The sequence below is a fragment of the Haliotis rufescens genome, unplaced genomic scaffold (assembly GCF_023055435.1).
Source record: "Haliotis rufescens isolate VD_foot unplaced genomic scaffold, xgHalRufe1.0.p SCAF_18, whole genome shotgun sequence".
In the NCBI taxonomy this organism is placed as follows: Eukaryota; Metazoa; Mollusca; class Gastropoda; order Lepetellida; family Haliotidae; genus Haliotis; species Haliotis rufescens.
The window spans coordinates 30,311,580-30,332,451 of record NW_025963868.1 but is presented as its reverse complement, the minus strand read 5'-3'; the positions used below and the strand labels follow the sequence as shown (position 1 = coordinate 30,332,451).

At 41.2% G+C, this 20,872-nt stretch overlaps 2 protein-coding genes across 2 annotated transcripts in view; both read left to right on the top strand.

The window, feature by feature from the left end:
* Nucleotides 1–1,138: 1,138 nt before the first annotated feature.
* The window catches only part of LOC124115509, a 49,268-nt gene continuing 29,534 nt past the window's right edge, over nt 1,139–20,872 (top strand). The window contains exon 1 of the mRNA XM_048398589.1: nt 1,139–1,323. The gene's annotated coding sequence lies outside the window, so the exon portion shown is untranslated. The remainder of the gene's footprint in view (nt 1,324–20,872) is intronic.
* On the top strand, nt 5,070–14,119 carry LOC125381451. Its single transcript, XM_048397999.1, has 6 exons — nt 5,070–5,403; nt 6,234–6,548; nt 6,732–6,818; nt 7,900–8,058; nt 9,454–12,236; nt 12,300–14,119. The coding sequence occupies exons 1-6, from the start codon at nt 5,070–5,072 to the stop codon at nt 13,278–13,280; spliced, it is 4,659 nt and encodes a 1,552-aa protein (XP_048253956.1). The 3' UTR covers nt 13,281–14,119.

Genomic DNA, 20,872 nt, shown 5'->3' with positions numbered 1-20,872 from the left:
GAGCGATCAGACCAAAAGAAACAAATGTGAGACAACACACTTACAAACTATTTTCTTCCAAAATATACTTTTGAGAATGCATAGAGGTTATCAGGTGTTTTTTTTAGGAAGGTAAATATTTTGTATCAAACATACACATTGTATTAGGCCAGCTTTGACTTTATTTTTTACTAAAACAAATAATGAAATTTGGTACTTTTGTAGTTAGCAGTGGGGCTCAACATGAATCTGTAAATATCTGTCATGCACACATTGTTCAATCTGAAACCCATAACGTTGTGAGTGTGTAGTTTTTATACAATCATAAATCATGTTTCTCTAGGAGAGTTACCTCCCTTATGCCAAGCGTACTGTATGTTTACTCCTTTGCCCTGACACGTCAATTATTCACGCTGTACAAAAGTCCTCACACCATGCTACACGGAAAACAGGTCAACATTCACGCCTGTCACCATGACAACAACTTGGTCCCCTTGATCATTGAGCACGAAAAAATATTTTCATACTGATTTTTACATTTCATATATATGGTTTAAATATATGGTTTCTTTAAATAAAAGGTTTAAATCTATTTTACTCATTACTCGTATCATAGAGTTCGTCCCCCTTTTATCATAGTGCCCGACTAACAAGGAAATGTTTAGTGTACTAATGTACAGTTAGGAATGGTTTAACCTTTAGCCTGCTGAATTGTTTTAGCATAAGGCGCTGTAAAGAGGGTGATAAGGTATCTTTTAAAACTTACAATAATCCAAATTTTAATCATCCACAACTGCCTTTCTCAAACAAACAAATACATAAATAAAGCACGGTATGCAGGGCACGCAATAATGGTACCAATAGTCACAACTATTACTGCAAATATTCTACTTTTGGAAAATTGACATGACTCGCCCAACCGAGAGCCGAGAGCAGCGACCCAGCGCGGCACCCAGTCTAACTAGCTGGTGACAGTAGGCCTTCTCCTAGACTGGTTTGTATCCCCTATTGCGCTTGCGCTCTTCGTCGCGCAGTCTAAGCTGCACCCCGTCTCTCATATCACAATTTAACCTTGACGATGCGCATAATGAGCCTGTAACCAGGTTAGGTGCCAGTTTATCCTGGATGGGAGAGCAGCGACACCAAACGAAGGATGCGAGAAACAGTCCACGCTAGCGCTGTGCAGGAGCTTCCTTTCGCTATTTGAATACAAGGTAGCGCCGGGAACGAGGCATCGCTGTGAGGAGCTGGGATATACAGCTATATTTAGCAGTGTGTTTTTCCAATTGCATCGTGTCTTGACAGGGTGCGGATCTCGTCCATGCATATCCCCATGATAAAACAGTAAGTTAGTGTCGGCGGATTTATGCTTGTCTGTTATCATCACTGTGTAACTATTTATTGTCGGGTTGAATTTGAGAAGGAATAGATCAGTGTGTATATACTCGGACCCCATGGTACCGCGGCATTCATCGTATCGCGGCATTTGTGATTTCCGATAGTTCACGCGGGACACGCCTCTTAGCGGCTGTCTATTAATGCAAATCAGTAACCAGGAAGTGCTCACTTCGTAAACAATTTCAATTTCCTCGGAATGTTCCGTCTGCTGTAAGTAAGGAGTTATTAATCCGTTGATACATATTTCTGGCATCTGTTGTAATATTGCCTTACCCCCATCTATCAATGGCCAACGATATAACCCGCAGTTCCCAAAGTAAACTTTCTCTATCGACCTGAACTAGATCATCTGCATATTCATGGCGACTAATGAGGTGACGGAAGTTACGTAGTCCGCACATTTTTTCCCGCTCGGTGCCCAGAATCTATTGGGAGATCATAAGGGCCATAATGCCAAACTTAGAAATACGTTCTTCACTAGTAACCAAAAGATAAATACATACTTTGGGCATACTAGGAGTGCTTTTTATATATTTATTGTTGACTTTTAATATTTTTCCATTTTGTGACAAATTATTGTCATCCAATTTTTTTTAAACAATCTTAAAATATCATTTCTGATATTTTGATGTTGACTTATCAAAATATTTTTCTCTTACTTTTCGGAAAATATGCATTGAATACCTATTGCTGATAACACATTTAGTTTTTTACTTGTGCTGTCTTTGCACTTGTCTGGACAAATCACTGATGTCTAGCATGATCATACCAAGTGGTTGGTAGAATTATGTCCTCTTTTTGTCCAATTCGGACCTCCATACACAACTTTTCTCTGTACCGCGATACGATGGAGTTCTCTCCCTTGTCAAACAGAGCGCGAGGCCCGCGGGCTTTTACTCAGAGGTACTAATGTTAATAATGAACTTTTATCAGAAAAAAATGCATTGTTTGATAACATGAAGGATATCTGATACAGAGAACACGAATAAACATGAAGGTTAGTGAGTGCATTTTGTTCCGTTTAGCGTACATGACAAGTACCGCGATACCCCGAGGTTGCAGGCTACAGTGTGTTCGTCCCGTTGTTACAGAATGGGGAAATCCAGCATATAACATAAACAAGGAATAGATTTATTTTTACTCACAAAGATCGCTGCTTGTAGATTTATTATACCCCCGGGGGTATATAGATATACAAAGGTCCTGTCCATCCGTCCGTCCGTCCGTCTGTCCGTCCGTCCGTCCGTCCGAAAACTTTGACCGCGCGATTTCTCTGAAACTATTCAGTGGATTCATCTCAAACATACTACCTATAATCTTTGTCAAACGGAGCGGTGCAGTCAAAAGAAAACCAATATTTTTGTTTATTTTCCATTTTTGTATGAATCTTTCCCTAACCCTATCCTAGGTATTTAATTTGAAACTACTGACACACTAGGCGGGTCCGGGGTATTAGTGGGCCACGCTCACTTTTGCCCTTGTTTTTATAATGTCTTACGTGGATTTGTCGTGGTTCTCACGCTTCACTAAAAGATAATGACATTTGATACTTTTGTTGGTAGTAGGGGGGCCTCAAAATGTACTTGTAAATGTCTGTCATGCACACATTGTTCAAATTAAAAAAACATATTGTTATTCCTGATCATGAACCATACCTCTCCAGGAGTATTAACTCCCTAATGCTTACCTTACTGTATGCTTACTCCTTTGGCCTGGCAAAGGCAACAATAACTCTGTGCCTTCGTCCTCTGTAGTGGTGTAGTGGTAGAGCGCCTGCCCTTAGGGTGAAACGTCGGTTGTTCGATCACCTGCCGTGTTATGCCTAAAGACGTTAAAATATGGTACTTGTTGTTACCCTGCCTGGTGCTTGTCATTAAAGAGAATAAAATAAGGACCGGTTGGCTCGGAGGCTGTATATTGTGTCTGAGCGATCAGACCAAAAGAAACAATGACAATATTATAACTAAGAATGTGAGACAACACACTCACAAAATATTTTCTTCAGGTGTTTTTTTTAGGAAGGTAAATATTTTGTATCAAACATACACATTGTATTAGGCCAGCTATGACTTTATTTTTTACTAAAACAAATAATGAAATTTGGTACTTTTGTAGTAAGCAGTGGGGCTCAACATGAATCTGTAAATATCTGTCATGCACACATTGTTCAATTTGAAACCCGTAACGTTGTGAGTGTGTAGTTTTTATACAATCATAAATCATGTTTCTCTAGGAGAGTTACCTCCCTTATGCCAAGCGTACTATATGTTTACTCCTTTACCCTGACACGTCAATTATTCATGCTGTACAAAAGTCCTCACACCATGCTACACGGAAAACAGGTCAACATTCACGCCTGTCACCATGACAACAACTTGGTCCCCTTGATCACTGAGCCTGAAAAAATATTTTCATACTGATTTTTACATTTCATATATATGGTTTAAATATATGGTTTCTTTAAAAAAAAGGTTTAAATCTATTTAACTCATTACTCGTATCATAGAGTTTGCCCGACTAACAAGGAAATGTTTAGTGTACTAATGTACAGTTAGGAATGGTTTAACCTTTAGCCTGCTGAATTGTTTTACCATAAGGCGCTGTAAAGAGGGTAATACGGTACCTTTAAAAACTTACATTTTTCCAAATATTACCACAAGTAGCTTTCTCAAAAGGTAGCGCCGTGAAAGAGGCTTCGCTGCGAGGAGCTTTGATATACAGCTATTTTTAGAAATGTTTTTTTCCAGACTCGATGTTGGTGACTGATTTAACGAAATTTTTGAGGGGGTGTACGGCCGGAAGTCTCACCTTTTGCCATAAGCATTTTATTAAGCCAGCCATGGGTATTTATGGCTACTTTTTTTATTATTTACTGAAACTGTAATGAATTGGGTACTTGAAATGTATCTTTAGGTTTGTTTTTGAGATACAGATACTATTTCATGCTTTTCGTCAAATACCACGTACTCATTAAGTGAAGTTTGAAAACCATAATGTAAAAGCTGTTGTTTTTGTGGCGCACCAGTGGGAAAGTGCACGAATATATGTGCACCACAAAGTGGCATTCATGGCAGAAGATCTGTGACCCACTTCGTCACTAGTTTGTGGTACGATAGTCAAACAAGAACATTACAGACATCATGGTGATATTGTTTTGTAATATGAAAGTTATAGGACATCACGTAGCCAATACCACAAGTTGAAAGTTTGTTTATTCATTTTGTTTTGTTCTGCTTTTACGCTGACAGATAATCCAAGGGAGACAACTTTCAAGGGCGGTAACTATGGATGATACTTGTTCTGTTTTTATGTATTTTCACACTAGTGAAAGTACTGGTTTTTGTTTTCATGACAATGAGACATGACTTTTGACAACCTTAATAACTGCATATGTCACACTCATTTCTATAATAAATGTATTGTTTGCAGTTTTTACTTGCAGAGATTTTACTGAAAGCCGGCACCGATTTGACAAAATATCTATGTGAGCTACAGTGCTGTGGCAGAGAATTCTCATACTTGGTACACTGATACCAAATGTAAGGCTGTCCTCCAGGCAGACACTGTACACGTCAGGACTTTTTTCTTGTAGGATTATGATGAGTTTGATGCCGACTTAGATTGAAGACACTGATGAAAAACAAGAAACAGTGAAGAATGTTCAAAGACTAAATCAGAACGATCAAGGCCAGATGGATGATAGTGACACAGAGTGTGGAGGATGTACACCAGCAGAGTGCCCTGGGAGCCAAAATGATGGGAACACGTCATCAGACGGGGAAAACATTGACCTTGCAGGTATTGCCACGGACAACCCTCAAGGAACAACTGAAGGAGCAGGCAGTACTGCGGAGGATGCAGAAAATAAAGATGTTGATGACGAGACTGCTGACGAATGCTTGATGGATGACATCACAGATGAGGAAGAGGGGGAAGGAATAGAAGACTTGTCACAGCTTGGAGCAGGTAGTGTAGCGGTCAAACTCCAGACTGTTCAACAAGAGTCGTACCAACTTGTAGAGAAAGGTTTGTATGAAGCAATTTCACTTGCTTGTTGAGGATGCTGTTTTAGAATCCCACCATGTCAGTGACTGTTAAAGACAGTTAGGTGCTACCTGAGGAATTGAAGCATATGGACAGGAAAATATTTTTCAATTAATAAGATAGATACTAGTATTTTGGAATCCTACTCAATTACTGAAATTAACATGTGTTTTCCAAAGAGAAACACATCGCACCTGAAGAACAACCATAGTAAGGTGTATCTGCCAGATAGTCCTGTTACTACACTTTGTATCACAACGAGGGGCGGTCGGGAAGCCTAGTGGTTAAAGCGTTTGATCGTCAGGCCGAAGACCAAGGTTCAATTCCCGACATGGGTGCAATTTGTGAAGCCAATTTCTAGTGTCCCCCACCTTGATATTGCTTGAATATTGCTAAAAGTGATGTAAAACCATACTCCGCCACTGACTGTATCACAACGTATTCAGTGTATTTACTACTGCATTAACATTTTCAAGTACTTACAATAGTGTGCATATTAGTTTCGACAAAATCGTGTGGTGCCTTGCACAATCCTTTATCCAAATGTTTAACTAACTATAACTGTTTGTCAGCACGGCTAGGGTGGTGAAAATAAACTTATTTGGTATGGAGCTACAGCTGCAAAACCAGGTTTTGTTAAATGAGTCTAAATATGTTTTACTTAAAAACACCTTGTAACAATGTAATTTTAATGGCAGACAATGTCTTTTGCAGCAGTATTTTGTTTGAAATTGAATCGGATATAATTTATATTTTAGATGTATTTTTCAAATAGCTTGCGATCCAACTGTGACATGCTTGTTCCTTCGTAGATACCACGACACTAGCACAACACATTGTGGGATGTTGTCAACAACCACAGGGAGAAATAGCGTCAACACCACAGCAGGGGACACAACTCCAACCAGCTTCAGATAGTGATGTTGATCAGACAACAAGCCAGGCACAATTGTCCTCAACTACATCTTGTGTAGTTGCTCACACAACCAGTCCACAGGACCCGACAACAGCAGCCATGACACCAGCGTCCACATCATCCCTTCTACCCAGAATACCAGGATCTGTTGTATCAGAGATACAGTCATCCGGGCTACCTGTGGTACCAGTGACTGGTGATTCTTCTGTAGGTGAGTGCAGATAAACATGGACATGACTAATTGCTCAAATATCTAATACCTATAACATGGTGTTTTCAAATGACTTTGCTTTTTTAAGCTAATAGGCTATGACAGTATTTCCTTAATTATTTTACAGGGATGGCATTAACCCTATACAACCACTATACAAGGTCTAGCTCTGCTCAATTGCAGGTTTTCCACTTTTGAGAACAACCGAAACAAGAAAGTCACCATTTACGAAAATAAGAAGAGGTTATCACGCGAGTGTGTTTGAGGATGGTAAATATTCTGCATTAGGGATATACATTGTATTTATCGAGCCTTGGCGAGCTAAATACATAGTGTTTATTCCTAATACAGGATATTGACCATCCACAAGCGTGATAACCTCTTTATCATATTATGTCATTCTTTAATTCTGTGCTTGAAAACTGCTTTCCCTGTCTCACAAGCATTATAGAAACATTGCGAGTTTTCCTGAAATGCGAGCATTAATATTTATTGAGTCACAGGGTAAGTGATGTGACAGTCGGACAGCGACAGTAGTTAATATAGTTCCAACTGAAATCTGTTCTTATACAGTGGCGAAGCAACATATACGCAAAACAACAATTGTTTTTACTTGCCTTTCGCGGCAATCCATCGGTCTGTCCGCTAGAGTAACTGCCCTTTGTCAAAGGGAAGCTACTCTAACCCTAGTCTATTAGACGTCACGCCCACGTTTAGACGTTGTTGACAGTCGGCCTATCCTGTCATAACGTTAAGAAGTACAGTCAGATGTACACACAGCGACAAAACGAAACAAGGTAACAATCCAAACATAGTTCGGCCAAATCCAACTATTTTAATTTGTGGAAAAGGTTTCAAGCTGCAGAGGCCTACAAGCACAGATATGGCTACTGATCCCGCTTGGCTAGGCCTAGTGCCCTCGCAAAGTTGTTTGGAAATTTATATCTCCAAAGTTACCAAAAGATGCCTTAGCTACGTTACAGTTAGACACTGATTTTCAGTTTATTAGACTGATCTTTTGATAATGAGTGCAGTTATCCCTGTAGTTTATCCAGATGCCCAATGGTTAATTCTGACTCGATCGCCGAATGACAAGGGCGACGCCATGTTTGTCCCTACCTGACCTTTGATATTTGCATCTCTACTCACACATGACCCCAACGGATATCGTTTTTATCCGTTGGCTTTATCCTGCCGAGAAACCTACCCATTATATGATAAAACAACTTATATGCCGTAGCAGTTCGATGTCTGTTTATGACAGTTGTCAGTTTTCAGTATCATAAGAGATATCTAAGTTCAAATATGGAAAACAACCCTGAAGGCTTAGGTTATATGGTTTCTGTTACAGTCGCCCAGTACAACCTTATCCAAGTACGGCAGCAGTTTGGAGATGTGACAGTCCAGGGCGCCAAGAATCTGAACATTGGCGGAACGCAGAACATTGGTACACCTCAGACCAACCCAGAGGAAGAGGAGAAGCCACTGACTGCTGCACAGAAGATCAGGAGTAAGTTAGCTGCTCTACTTGTTCTCACAAGGATCGATCAGCTGAAGGCGTTTTCTAGTAAATGCTGACTGTAATAATCTTCATATTCGTTACAACTGTCACCTCGTGTACATAGTTTAAGTGTTCATGACTACAATTAACTTTGCGTTTTGTAAGCAAGTGATAAACCTAGTAAAGCCACTGAAGTATTATTTCTTGATCTCTGTTACATTTTACATAATGTTACATCACTACAGGACTATATACAAACTGTAGTGTGTCCATAGGATTTGTTCGTCTAAATCACTCAGATCAAATGTAAGGTCGTGTCTAGTGATACAACATACCCAGTAGATTTGATACAACATATATGGCAACTCCTAAGTACCTGGTGGATACAATCAACAAATATATAAGAATCAGAATTTCTGTTTAGATTGGAAAAGTGAAAACAAGGTAATTTGGCCCAGACGTTTATCTTAGGCTTCAGGTATATTAGTGATCGGATATCAGTCAATGATCCTTTCACTGATTTAGCCACCTGAACTACAAATAAGGGAGACCAGTCAGACCGCCTGGGCTGTTTTTCGTATTTAGATCTGTGAATGAAGATGCTGAGTGAAACAACACCTCTCCATAAGACTGTACGACAAGGGGAGTGACTTCAACTTTCAATAGTAAAATGTCTCTTTATGCCAAGCAGGATACTTACCCTCACCTACTTGCAAGGACCTGGTATCATCACTATTTGATAGTGATCATAAACAGGTGCTTATGATATTTAGACAGAATGATTCAGTGGACTGTTTCTTATGAATATCGAAATGGTTTTGTCACTTTAATTCTATACTTTGGTATTCTGGCTGCTTCGTTCATATGAACATTCTGTTATGATCCACAAGCACAGCAGGCACTATTCAAACATTACTTAAACTGTCTGTCTGTTCAGAACAAATAACTTGCAGACCAATATCGAAAAACATAGAAATGCTTTGAAAAGCAGTGTTTCAATTTAAACAATTTGAAGGTGGCACATTCGATTCAAGAGGTTTTGTGCAAACTATTGATTGTATATCGACAATATTCAACATTCACGGGATGTATTTAGTATTGTCCAACCTCTCAGTGAAATAATGTAATATGTTACTGATTTTTTTACAGTCCTTGTTGACAGAATTATATTTCATAGAAAATTTGTAAACATTGTAGTCACGATATGGATGAAGTTTTGTTAAAATGTTAACTCACTATCTCACTGACACATTTCAAAATAAGGGATCTCAGAGTCAAACTGTATGTGATTGATAACTTTATTCCTTTAATCGAGGTCAAATTTAAATATGGCAGACTGTATACTTTTACACATATTTTTATATAGTTTTATATATATATATCAAATGTGCCTTGCTTTCACAGAAAGAACGGAATCTAGGATTCAGTCAATGACTAAAGACATGGTGGAGACAGAAGCCCTCCAGATAGTGACGGAGAAGCTGGACAGAGGAGCAACGTGGGTGACAATTAAAGGAAGGCCAGGAGAGGGGAAGTCTACAATAGCCTACATGGCCCTCAAAGATCAGCATACTCAGGGGAGACAAGTGTATCAGGTGGTGTCACCAGAAGAGTTCAATGAGGTCATAACGGCCAGCACAAACCCTGTCATTATGTTAGATGACATATTTGGTGATCTAGAATTTGATGTAGCAGAATGGGCCAAGTGGAGGCCAAGTCTACGACCTTTTGTGGATATGAAGGATACAGACAAAACCACTGAAAAAGACTCTATAGATAAATCCACTAAAAGCAAAAAAGAGAGAACAAAGGATGAGCAAACAATTCTAAAGAGAACAGCACCAAACAAAGGCAAAACGATCATTATCCTCATAGGCCGTGACTATGTGCTGAAATCCTCACTGGCAGACTTGGGAAGGGTGGCAGATTACATATCTAGTCCCCAGTATGTGGTGGAAGTTTCCTCGCAGAGAGACTCTAATGAACGAAGGAAAATATGGCATGTTCATGCCAAAACAAAAAACATAGACTTTGATGAGTCAACCGTGTCTCGGATATGTCAAACTGACTGTCCACACGGCTTTCCCCACGTGTGTAAAATGTTTGTCACAACATATGAAAAGGATCAGACTCAGCTTCCAGTAGATAAGTTTTTTCAAGCGCCTCTAGCATTCCTCAAACAGACCCTAGATAAATTCCTTAAAGATGAGATAAAGGTTTCCCTGTTCAAGGCTATGATTAAAAGTGATGGAAAGATTAGTGGACAAGAGTTGGAAGAGCAGGATGCCCATGGATACAAATACATAACAGCTGCTGATGATTTAGTTGGATCTTACCTCAAGAAGGAAGATGACACATACATGTTTGACCATCCCTCTCTATATGACTGTGTCGCTTTAATTCTCAGTACAAAACAATCAAAGTTTGTCATCGATTTTTGTAGTTTGTCATTCATCCATCAGCGACTTCGTCTTAAAGCCTCCACAAGACCAGGGGAAAACGTTCCTGGTGAGACAGATCTTGTTGCAAACATCTCATGGAACTATGCTAAACATCTAGCAAGAAGATTTGCAACTGAAATTTCAAGGAGCAATTTGTTGCATGTCTTATCGCACCAGGCATGTTGTAATCCAGAGTTTATTGACTTGCTAATGGTCTGCCTGAAGACACAGTGTCACATGTCTGTTTCTGATATTCTCAAACTAGCTGATAACTCTTCAAAACAGACATTTTGTGAATTAATTTCTAGCAGCAAGTCACATCATCTCATCAAATTTATTATTGAGAAAGAACACAGAACATTCAGCCAGCGTGAACTGAGATACATTTTACTTGGGGTGTGCATGAATGCTGCTTGCAGTGTACTGACCTATATCAGTGAACACCATCAGCTTGAGATAGATGCTAGATATGTTTGGGGATGGAAAACACCGCTTATGTTAGCAGCAGAAACCAAAGACACTGTGTTCGTTAATCAAATTCTGGCCCTTAAGCCTAACCTGAATGCAAGAGACAATCACGGTCAAACTGTCCTTCAATACCTTTGCGCATATGGCCTTACATCAGCTGTGAAACATGCAATTAACATGGGCGTGGATGTTAATGAGCAGAATGTACCATTTTTTGGTCCTTACCCGCAAACCCCTCTGTATCGTGCCATAACAAATGGTCATGTTGAGGTGGTGGGACTGCTGCTGCAAAAAGGATGTGATATAGATAAACAGAGAGGTCTTAAATGTGCATTGAAGAGCCAGAACACGCATATGACGCGTTTTCTTTTAGACAGAGGAGCACAGGTTGGTGGTGATGCTTTGCACACTGCTTGTCTGTTGAACAATTTGTCTATCATCAAGATGTTGTTTGAGGAGGGTGCTAAAGTTGACATGATTTCATCTGCAGGGGATACTCCTCTTCACGGTGCATGTGACACTAATGTTGTCTCGTTTTTGTTGGAGAACGGAGCTAACGTGAATGTCATGAATAAAAGGGGTGAGACACCACTTCATGGAGCAGCAAGGAATGGATATACAGAGTGTGTTGATCTGTTACTGAAGGCTGGAGCTAATGTGAATGTACAGAATAATGCAGGTGACACACCACTTCATAACGCAGCAGCAGCAGCAGAAGGCTTGGGATCTGCAGGGTGTGTTAATGTGTTACTGAAGGCTGGAGCTAATGTGAATTTACAGAACAAAACAGGTGATACACCACTTCAAAAAGCAGCAGCAAGGAATAGATCTACAGAGTGTGTGGATGTGTTACTGAAGGCTGGAGCTTATGTGAATGTACAAAACAATACAGGTGTCACACCACTTCATACAGCAGCAGGAAAGGCATGGTATGGATTTATAGGGTGTGTTGATGCGTTACTGAAGGCTGGAGCTAATGTGAATGTACAGACCAAAACAGGGTACACACCACTTTATGCAGCAGCAGCAACGGCAGCAATAAATGGATCTACACAGTGTGTTGAGGTGTTACTGAAGGCTGGAGCTAATGTGAATGTACAGAACAATACAAGTGAAACACCACTTTATGCAGCAGCATGGTGTGGATATACAGCGTGTGTTGATGTGTTACTGAAGGCTGGAGCTGATGTGAATGTACAGAATAATACAGGTGACACACCACTTCATAAAGTAGTAGCAGTAGTAGCAACAAGGGGTGGATCTACAGAGTGTGTTGATGTGTTACTGAAGGCTGGAGCTAATGTGAATGTACAGAATAATACAGGTGACACACCACTTCATAAAGCAGTAGCAGTAGTAGCAGCAAGTGTTGGATCTACAGAGTGTGTTGATGTGTTACTGAAGGCTGGAGCAAATATGAATGTAAAGAATAATACAGGTGACACACCACTTCATAAAGCAGTAGCAGCAGGAGCAGCAGCATGGAATGGATCTACAGAGTGTGTTGATGTGTTACTGAAGGCTGGACCTGATGTGAATGTCCAGAATAATGCAGGTGACACACCACTTCATAAAGCAGCAGCAGCAACAAGGGATCGATCTGCAGAGTGTGTTGATGTGTTACTGAAGGCTGGAGCTGATACGAATGTACAGAATAATACAGGTGACACACCACTTCATACAGCAGCAGTTGCAGCAGCGAGATATGGATCTACAGGGAGTGTTGATGCGTTACTAAAGGCTGGAGCTTCTGTGAATGTACAGAACAATACAGGTGACACACCACTTCATAAAGCAGCATGGTATGGATCAACAGAGTGTGTTGGTGCGTTACTGAAGGCTGGAGCTATTGTGAATGCACAGAACAATACAGGTGACACACCACTTCATACAGCAGCAGCAGCAGCAGCAGGGGATGGATCTACAGGGAGTATTGATGCGTTACTGAAGGCTGGAGCTTATGTGAATGTACAGAATAATACAGGGAACACACCACTTCATAAAGCAGCAGGAGCAGCAAGGTATGGATCTACTGGGAGTGTTGATGTGTTACTGAAGGCTGGAGCTTATGTGAATGTACAGAACAATACAGGTGACACACCACTTCATACAGCAGCATGGCATGGGTCAACAGAGAGGGTTGGTGCGTTACTGAAGGCTGGAGCTAGTGTAAATGTACAGAACAATATAGGTGACACACCACTCCATGCAGCAGCAGCAGCAGAAGGGTGGAGATCTACAGAGTGTGTTAATGTGTTACTGACAGCTGGAGCTGATGTGAATTTACAGAACAGTACGGGTCACGCACCAGTATTTCATTGACCAGGACATCCAAAACCTTATTAGAGATATGCCACTGTTATTAGAAATAATTGGTAATAATATATATTATTCCAGTGTCATTGCTGAGCGAAGGTTATGGATGTCGTACAGTTGGTGACATTAGCAAGCTCTTCTCCCTTATTCCTTTGTCTCACTTCGTTACTGTTGGTGTGAGGGGTTTGTGCCGTTGATGGATGGTTTTTTTTGGTTTAACACCGCACTCAGCAATATCCAAGCTTTTTGATGGCTGTCTGTAAATAATCGAGACTTGATCAGACATTATAGTGATTGACATCATGAGCATCGATCTTCGCAACGGGCGATCTTGTTTAATTCATCTTCCCTTCACTCACCCGGCTGGTGCACTGACTTGGACGGTCCAACCTTAAACTGACGGCGTATGTGGTACGAGCAGTACATGTTAATATCACACCTGTAGACAGTTGACCAGTATAGCCTTCATCTCTAGCGGCAACGGTCACGCTGGTGAAAAGACAGTATTTCTTTTCGCCTAAACAAAGATCTATAGTCATGTCCGGAAATAGATGTTCACGATTCACCGGTACATTAGGGATGATCAAGACTGGTTATATCATATAGTTAACCACTATCAGAGATCAGCTGATCGTTCATTCCACGTCGCTTTGTTGGTGCTTTTCAATCGGTACTGAAAGTGATTGCCTTTGATGTTTGAATATCACACTTTTAAAATTGAAGTAGATTTTCATTGTAAGCATACCCATATCTATGTTGTAGTATCGCCAATCACGCTACACCATATGCATGCATTTCAGTACAGTGGTAAGGTGATGGGGAACGCGAAAATCAAAATTCATCTATGAAATCAAAATCAAATTGTTGCTATATATGCATGCAACAATCTTTTTTCTGACAACTTCAATAAACTTGATTTGTATATACAAAAAAAATTCCCTTTGTTTTCATTTATGTTCCACTCCTGACAGCCATGTTAAGTTATAGTTAGCCTGTGATGTATCGCACCTTTTCCTTTTAACCGTTACTACAGCATAGTGACAAAAGTTATTTCCCATTGGTCGTTAATTGACTTTGTTTAAATTGATTTGCCAGAATGGCTGATTAGATTTGTACTAGTTTAGTACATAACTTTGTCCAAAATAACTCAATGTTGTATAAACAAAGTGGGTGTGGCTTTACAGCTGATTTACAGGTAAATTTTAGAAGTTGTCTTCCCATACAGATGGAGTTGAAATGAGGTTTAACGTCACGTGCAAGATTATTGCAGATATATAGCGATGTACATGCACGAGTGTGTGTGTGTGTGTTTGTATGGCTGCTTGTACTAGTCTTGACTGATGCCGATTTATAGTGCTAGTTCACTGAGATACCATGCCGCAGTTTAACATTTATAACCCATTCAGACACAGTATACTGACTCAGAGCCGAGCAGTCCTTGTTTTAGCCCCTTAATGACGAGCGCAAGACAGGGTAACAACAAGTAACGTCTATTAACGTCTTTTGGTATGATGCGGCCGGGGATCGAACCCCGGACCTTCCGCTCCCCGGGCGGACGCTCTACCACTAGGCGACGGAGGCAGTCATTTTCACCGCCTTTGATACTCGGTATTGTATAGATGGAGTGGGGCCCGAGGGGAGAAAGTGAATCCAAACTTGGAATCTATATAGACTTATGCTTGACATCATAGCACAAATTCATTCATGTTTCGAAAATCTGCCTCGGAGTCTGTTTCCATCCCTGGTGACCGGCTCGAAAAGGTCTTTGGGTCATAATTACCTAAAAGATTGTCATCCCCATCGTATATACATACCCAAGCTAAACGTTAGACAATACATCCGTGCTTCCAGGACTGGCCCTTCTGTTCATCTGTCCGGCACTCCCAAAGGAGTTACATCCAGTGTGCTTTGACAATCATTGGATGATTGTAATACAGATAGAGCTCATTCTTAATTTCATCAGTCGTCTAAGGCGCTGCGATTCGCTGTGCAGAGTTGCGTTCCTTGGTAACTGCTAACGGCAGTGACGCTAATTGACCTCCCCTCTCACTGCCTCTCACTCACTTGATGATTCGACAAATATGTTTAGTGTAATCAGACAGGCACATGTTTCCCTGCAAGCCAGTATTTGTTTTGCACGTGCAATACGCTATTTGATTGTTTGTCATCGTACCCGACGGCGTCAATCGCTATTCATAAAATCAATCACCGGATTGTCTGGTCAATGGTGTTGATTGCGTCTTGTTTTGGGTGAGTGAGTGAGTTTGGTTTAACGCTGCTTTTGACGCATTTATGTTGTATAACGGCGTGTCATCTTGAGATCGTGAAATAAGTGATGGAAATATTCGGCGCTTACCACTTTTGGGGAACTAAAAGAGCATAGCTACGGTACTGACAAACCTAGAAACATAATCATGGTGAACGGGAGATTACCTTAACGCCACATGCAGCCATATTCCAGCTATACGGAGACACACGTCAACCAAGTCAGTGAGCCTGACCACCCGATCCCGTTAATCGCCTCTTACGTCAAACATGGGTTGCTGGAGACTTATTCTTTTTGTTTTTTCCTGCCTTTACGGACCTGTGATGAATGGAAATAACTGATGTGAACCCTCTGAGTTTTTATGACAAATGCACAGACAGGTCGTTTTATAGACGGTGACATGTTGCAAACCAAACGGCGAATGATCGACACACGCTTGGAAACCACTTTGCAACCGATCGACAACCAGTCACCGATAAAGCGCCAGTCGATCATAGCCTCATCACTGATCAAACACAACTGGGTTGCAAAGAGTGAACACTGTTGTGCACATGAAACCGCTCACCGCATAGTGGAAACCAATCTGCGATTAAAATAACACCACTTGGGGAACTCTAGGACACCAATGACTCCTCCTAGCAACCAAATAGGTCGCAGCATGTTGTGCATGTTCAAAGGACTGGTTGCGACCGAATGGGTTTTGCGACCGCTCTGAAACCTTTCAGAGACCCCCGAAACCTCATTGCGATCGTCAAATATTTTGGTCGCCAAGAGGTTGCATCGCGGTCGCATTGTCTGTGTGACTGAGGTTTCACTGTGGTTGAGTAAATGTTTCACCTGACAAAATAGGGAAACATATGGTATATGTCAAAATAGGGATTTTTTTCCGACAGCATTTTGTCACAGATGCGTCATATTTGGAAATATCCTCCACATGTCTACCGTAAGACGTTTAAGAAACATATTCTTTTTGCAACACAGTGGTGGCAGTTTTAGTGTCCCGGCCCAAACATTTCCTTTGTATAAGGAGCTGACCTTCTACATAAACATCAAGGGACAATCCATTGGTCATCCACAGCAACAGAAACGCAACAATATTTAGAGAATTCATAATTTAATGAAGAACAATAGATGAAATACATTGTTGTGTACATATTGAAACTTTTGCATCTAGATCAGGAGTATCTACATTTCATTTTTGTCTGTTTGTTTCTACTAGAAATGCAAATACATTTAAATTGTCAAATTGTCATGACATGATGTATATTACTGATTGATTCTTTTGTATTGAACGTCGTGCTATGCTATTCCATTCCTTTTGTATTTTATACTACTACTGCCACTGTGGTTATTACCACTGTTATTACAATACCTCTAATACATGTCAAGCATCATATTAGTTATCCAATAATTATATAATGCGCTGTACAGCTATAAATGATATTGTTTATCTATATGTGTATATGGGCCAATGGCCTTTCATACAATAAAGATTGATTGATTGATATTCAATCTAATAGATTGGATCGTTAACATATATATACTGACCCGCAAAAGAATTGTCACCAGGATAGATATATGAGAAACCTTATCTGTCCAAACACTGTAAATTTTATCTCTGCCTCGTGTCTTTTGATATGAAATATATCAACAGGAGTTGATAAAAGTAGGAAAACTCCGAGGCTTGCCGAGGATCTTTTCCACTTTTATCAACGCGTGTTGATATATTTGATATCAAAAGACACGAGGCAGAGATAAAATTTACAGTGTTTGGACAGATAAGGTTTCTCATATATCTATCCTAGTTGATAAAAGTAGGAAAACTCCGAGGCTTGCCGAGGATCTTTTCCACTTTTATCAACGCGTGTTGATATATTTGATATCAAAAGACACGAGGGTGAGATTAAATTTATCATCCAACATCATTCTTCCAACTTCAGTTTGTAGACAGTAATAAGCAGTGTCTTAAGTGTAAAAAGTACTGCCAACAGCTTCAGTAGCAGAGCCATTAGTGATATCATTTGATTGTGACGTCATGGTAACCAATGACGTCACAATGGCCTGCAAATCATTGTGATGCAATTTCATTGCAGCGATATCTAGTGTAGATATCGCTTGATCTCTCCCAAGCGATATCACCTGTGGGAGCCAGTTATGGATGATAAACATACTTTGAGACATATTAAAAAGATAAAACTTGGCAAAACTGATCATCAAGGATCAAATTCAAGTGCAAAATGTTCTTAAAGTGAAACACAACACTAGTTTATGAGAAAAAGATATCACAAGTCAGTATCTCGTGTGTCCGCCATGTGCATTGATGACTGCCATGCAACGTCGATACATGAAATGGATGAGGCGGTTGATGAAGGCCATAGGCACTTAAGCCCACACTCTGAGGAACGCCTGACACAGTTCAGCGGCAGTTGTCGGCCTTTGTCGGACGTCTTTCAGCCGTCTTTGAATCTCGTCCCACAGGAGCTCAATGGGATTTCAATCGGGACTGAGGGCAGGCAAGTCCATGGTTCCGAAGCCATTCTGCTGGAGGAAGTCTTTTGTTGCTCTTGCAGTGTGGGCACGGCCGTTATCATGCTGAAACTCGGCGACATGCCAAATGAGGTATGGCGTGTGATCGCAAGACCAATGTACCGAGTTGCTGTGACGTCATTGCATCTTCCTGGACCGATGGTCTGGACGACCACAGGGCCGACCCTCTGTGCAAGACCAATTCCACCCCACAGCATGATGCTCGGACCATCCCACGAGTCTCTCTCAACAATTCAAGCATCCGAATAACGTTTCCCATGGCGTCGCCAGGTTCTCTATGCAATCTGCTGTCGAGATAAAGTATCGGCTCTCGTCTGAAGAGAGGACTTTTCTCCACTGCTGCTGGCGCAAATGCTGGTGCTCTGTTGCCCTCTGAAGACGGTCCCGGCGATGACGTGGTGTCAGAATGGGTCCTCGTTGTGGCCTGTCACAGTGGGGGTGTCTGCTTGTCAATCGTCGACGCACGGTGTCCGCACTTATGTGTCGCTGGTGTGTCCCCATGGTTTGTCGAGCAGTTTCCGCAACAGTAACAAAGCGATCTTGAAGATGCTGTCGCACAATCTGACGATCATGTCGTCGGGTGCTGACCCTTGGTCTTCCACTACGTGGTCGATTATCTGTGGTGTTGGTGGTCTGGTACCGTTGCTGGAGCCTTTATATGGTCCTCACGTGGCCTTGAAATGCATTGGCTACTTACCGGGCGGTTTGTCCAGCTTGCAATCGTCCAAGGGCATGGTGTCGCTGATTTCTTTTCAATCTTGGCATGTGGTAGCAATTCAATATCGAATGAATGTTCTCTGATCTGGGTGGATTTTTACAGAGCCAAAAATGGGGGAACGCATGTACATTTCAATTTGCATGGAACTCACGTGCATCGGGTTACCGTTGCCGTGATGCGTTTTGGTGATCGGTTTTATTGTCATCTGCTTTGTTTTTTCGTTTCATTTTCCAAAAAAGGTAATGTCAAATTTTAGAAACTTGGACAAAAATTACCCAGATATTTAAATGTCAACTTTTCATGCAATGTTACAAGGGGTGACGCTTCTTTTGCGGTTCAGTACATATGCTGTGATATGAAAGGACATAACAAAATACAAACAGATACAAACGGAATCAGCGAGACGCGAGAGTGAGTGAGTGAGTTGGGTTTAATACCACTTTTAACAATATTCCAGGTATATCACGGCGTGTCAGCTTAATTTTGGAGGAAAGCCCGACGTGATGCAGGTCTAACACGTTTACCACTTCGGTGAAACCCACGAGCACGGGTATGGTACTGACAAACCTAGAAACATAATCAGGGTGAACCGGGATTCGAACCCACAATCATAGGTTTCTGGCGTGTTTCTGCGAATCGCGACGCCCTCGACGACTGGGCCATCCGTGCCCCCGCGGGACGTTAGAGAGAACATAGCTCCCAAGCCACGTGAAATGGCTAACAAATTTGTTTATAGATAATAGTGGTGTAACACATATTGATATTGATGAAATATTGTTATTATTGACTTGTTAACGAGTGCTTGAGTGAGTTGGATTTAAAGCCGCTTTTAACTGTATTCCAGTTATATCGAGGCGCGTCAGCTTAATGTGGGAGGAAAGCCTGAAATGATGCAGGTATCAGACGTTTACCACTTTGGTGAAACCCACGAGCACGGGTATGGTGCTGACAAACTTGAAAACATAATCGGGGCGAACCGGGATTCGAACCTACAGTCACAGTTTCTGGCGTACCCAAGGGACGCTACTCTGCACAGCGAATCGCCCGGCCTTAAACGACTGGGCCACCCGTGCCCTTGTAAACGAAGGGAACAAAGGACTGTCGTTGTGAAGGGAGATGACAGCAAGCAATTGAGAAAAAGGTACTTATATAATTATGTAATGCAAGAGTGTAGTAGTATTGTCGAAATGGCGCTCTTGGAATTTGCCCATGGAACCAGGAAATAACTCACTCGACCTGTGTTCAAGTTTCATCCTCTTTCCTATATCTATGCTTTACTGATTCACAGTTTTATCAGTGTGTTATTGTTAATATATTTGGAGAGAGTATTTCAAGATAATGTTCACCTGATTCAGTCGCTATAAAATAAATTACATTTCACCAGACCATTTGGGTGATACATCGAAGTAGAACTCTAACACAGGCTCAGCTTCTCGTGGGTTGCGGAGATAATGTTAAATCATCACATCACAACTGCTCGAAGCTTTTATCAAAATGCTAAATTACGAACACCTACAGGACCGCCTTCGTGGTCTAGTGGTAGAGCGTTCGCCCGGAGAGCGGAAGATCGCGGGGTTCCATCCCGCGTCACGTAAAAAGACGTTAGAAGACAGTACGTGTTGTTACCCGTAAGTTCGTTATAACCGTAGTTCGTTATAAGCATATATATTCATCATATAAACAGCAAATGGCCTGGACCGTTATAACCGTGTTCGTTATAAACGTAGGTTACTGTATAACATTCGTGTGTTGTTACAGATGGGGCGTCCCTTATGCGTGCTTAGGAGCCATGGGTCTTGGAATGTCAGATTCGCCCGAATTATGTTTATCCACACAATACCCCTGTTCGTTGGTGTCACCCAAGTGATAAACGCCTGAGGTGAGGTGAAATGGGGTTTTACGTCGCGTCCAAGATTATTACACTTATATAGCGACGTGCAAGTACGCGTGTGTGTTTGTGTGGCTGCTTGTACTAGTCCGGACTGATGCTGATTTATAGTGCTAGCTCACTGAGATACCATGCCGCAGTTTAACATGAATACCCTACTCAGGCACAGCATACTGACT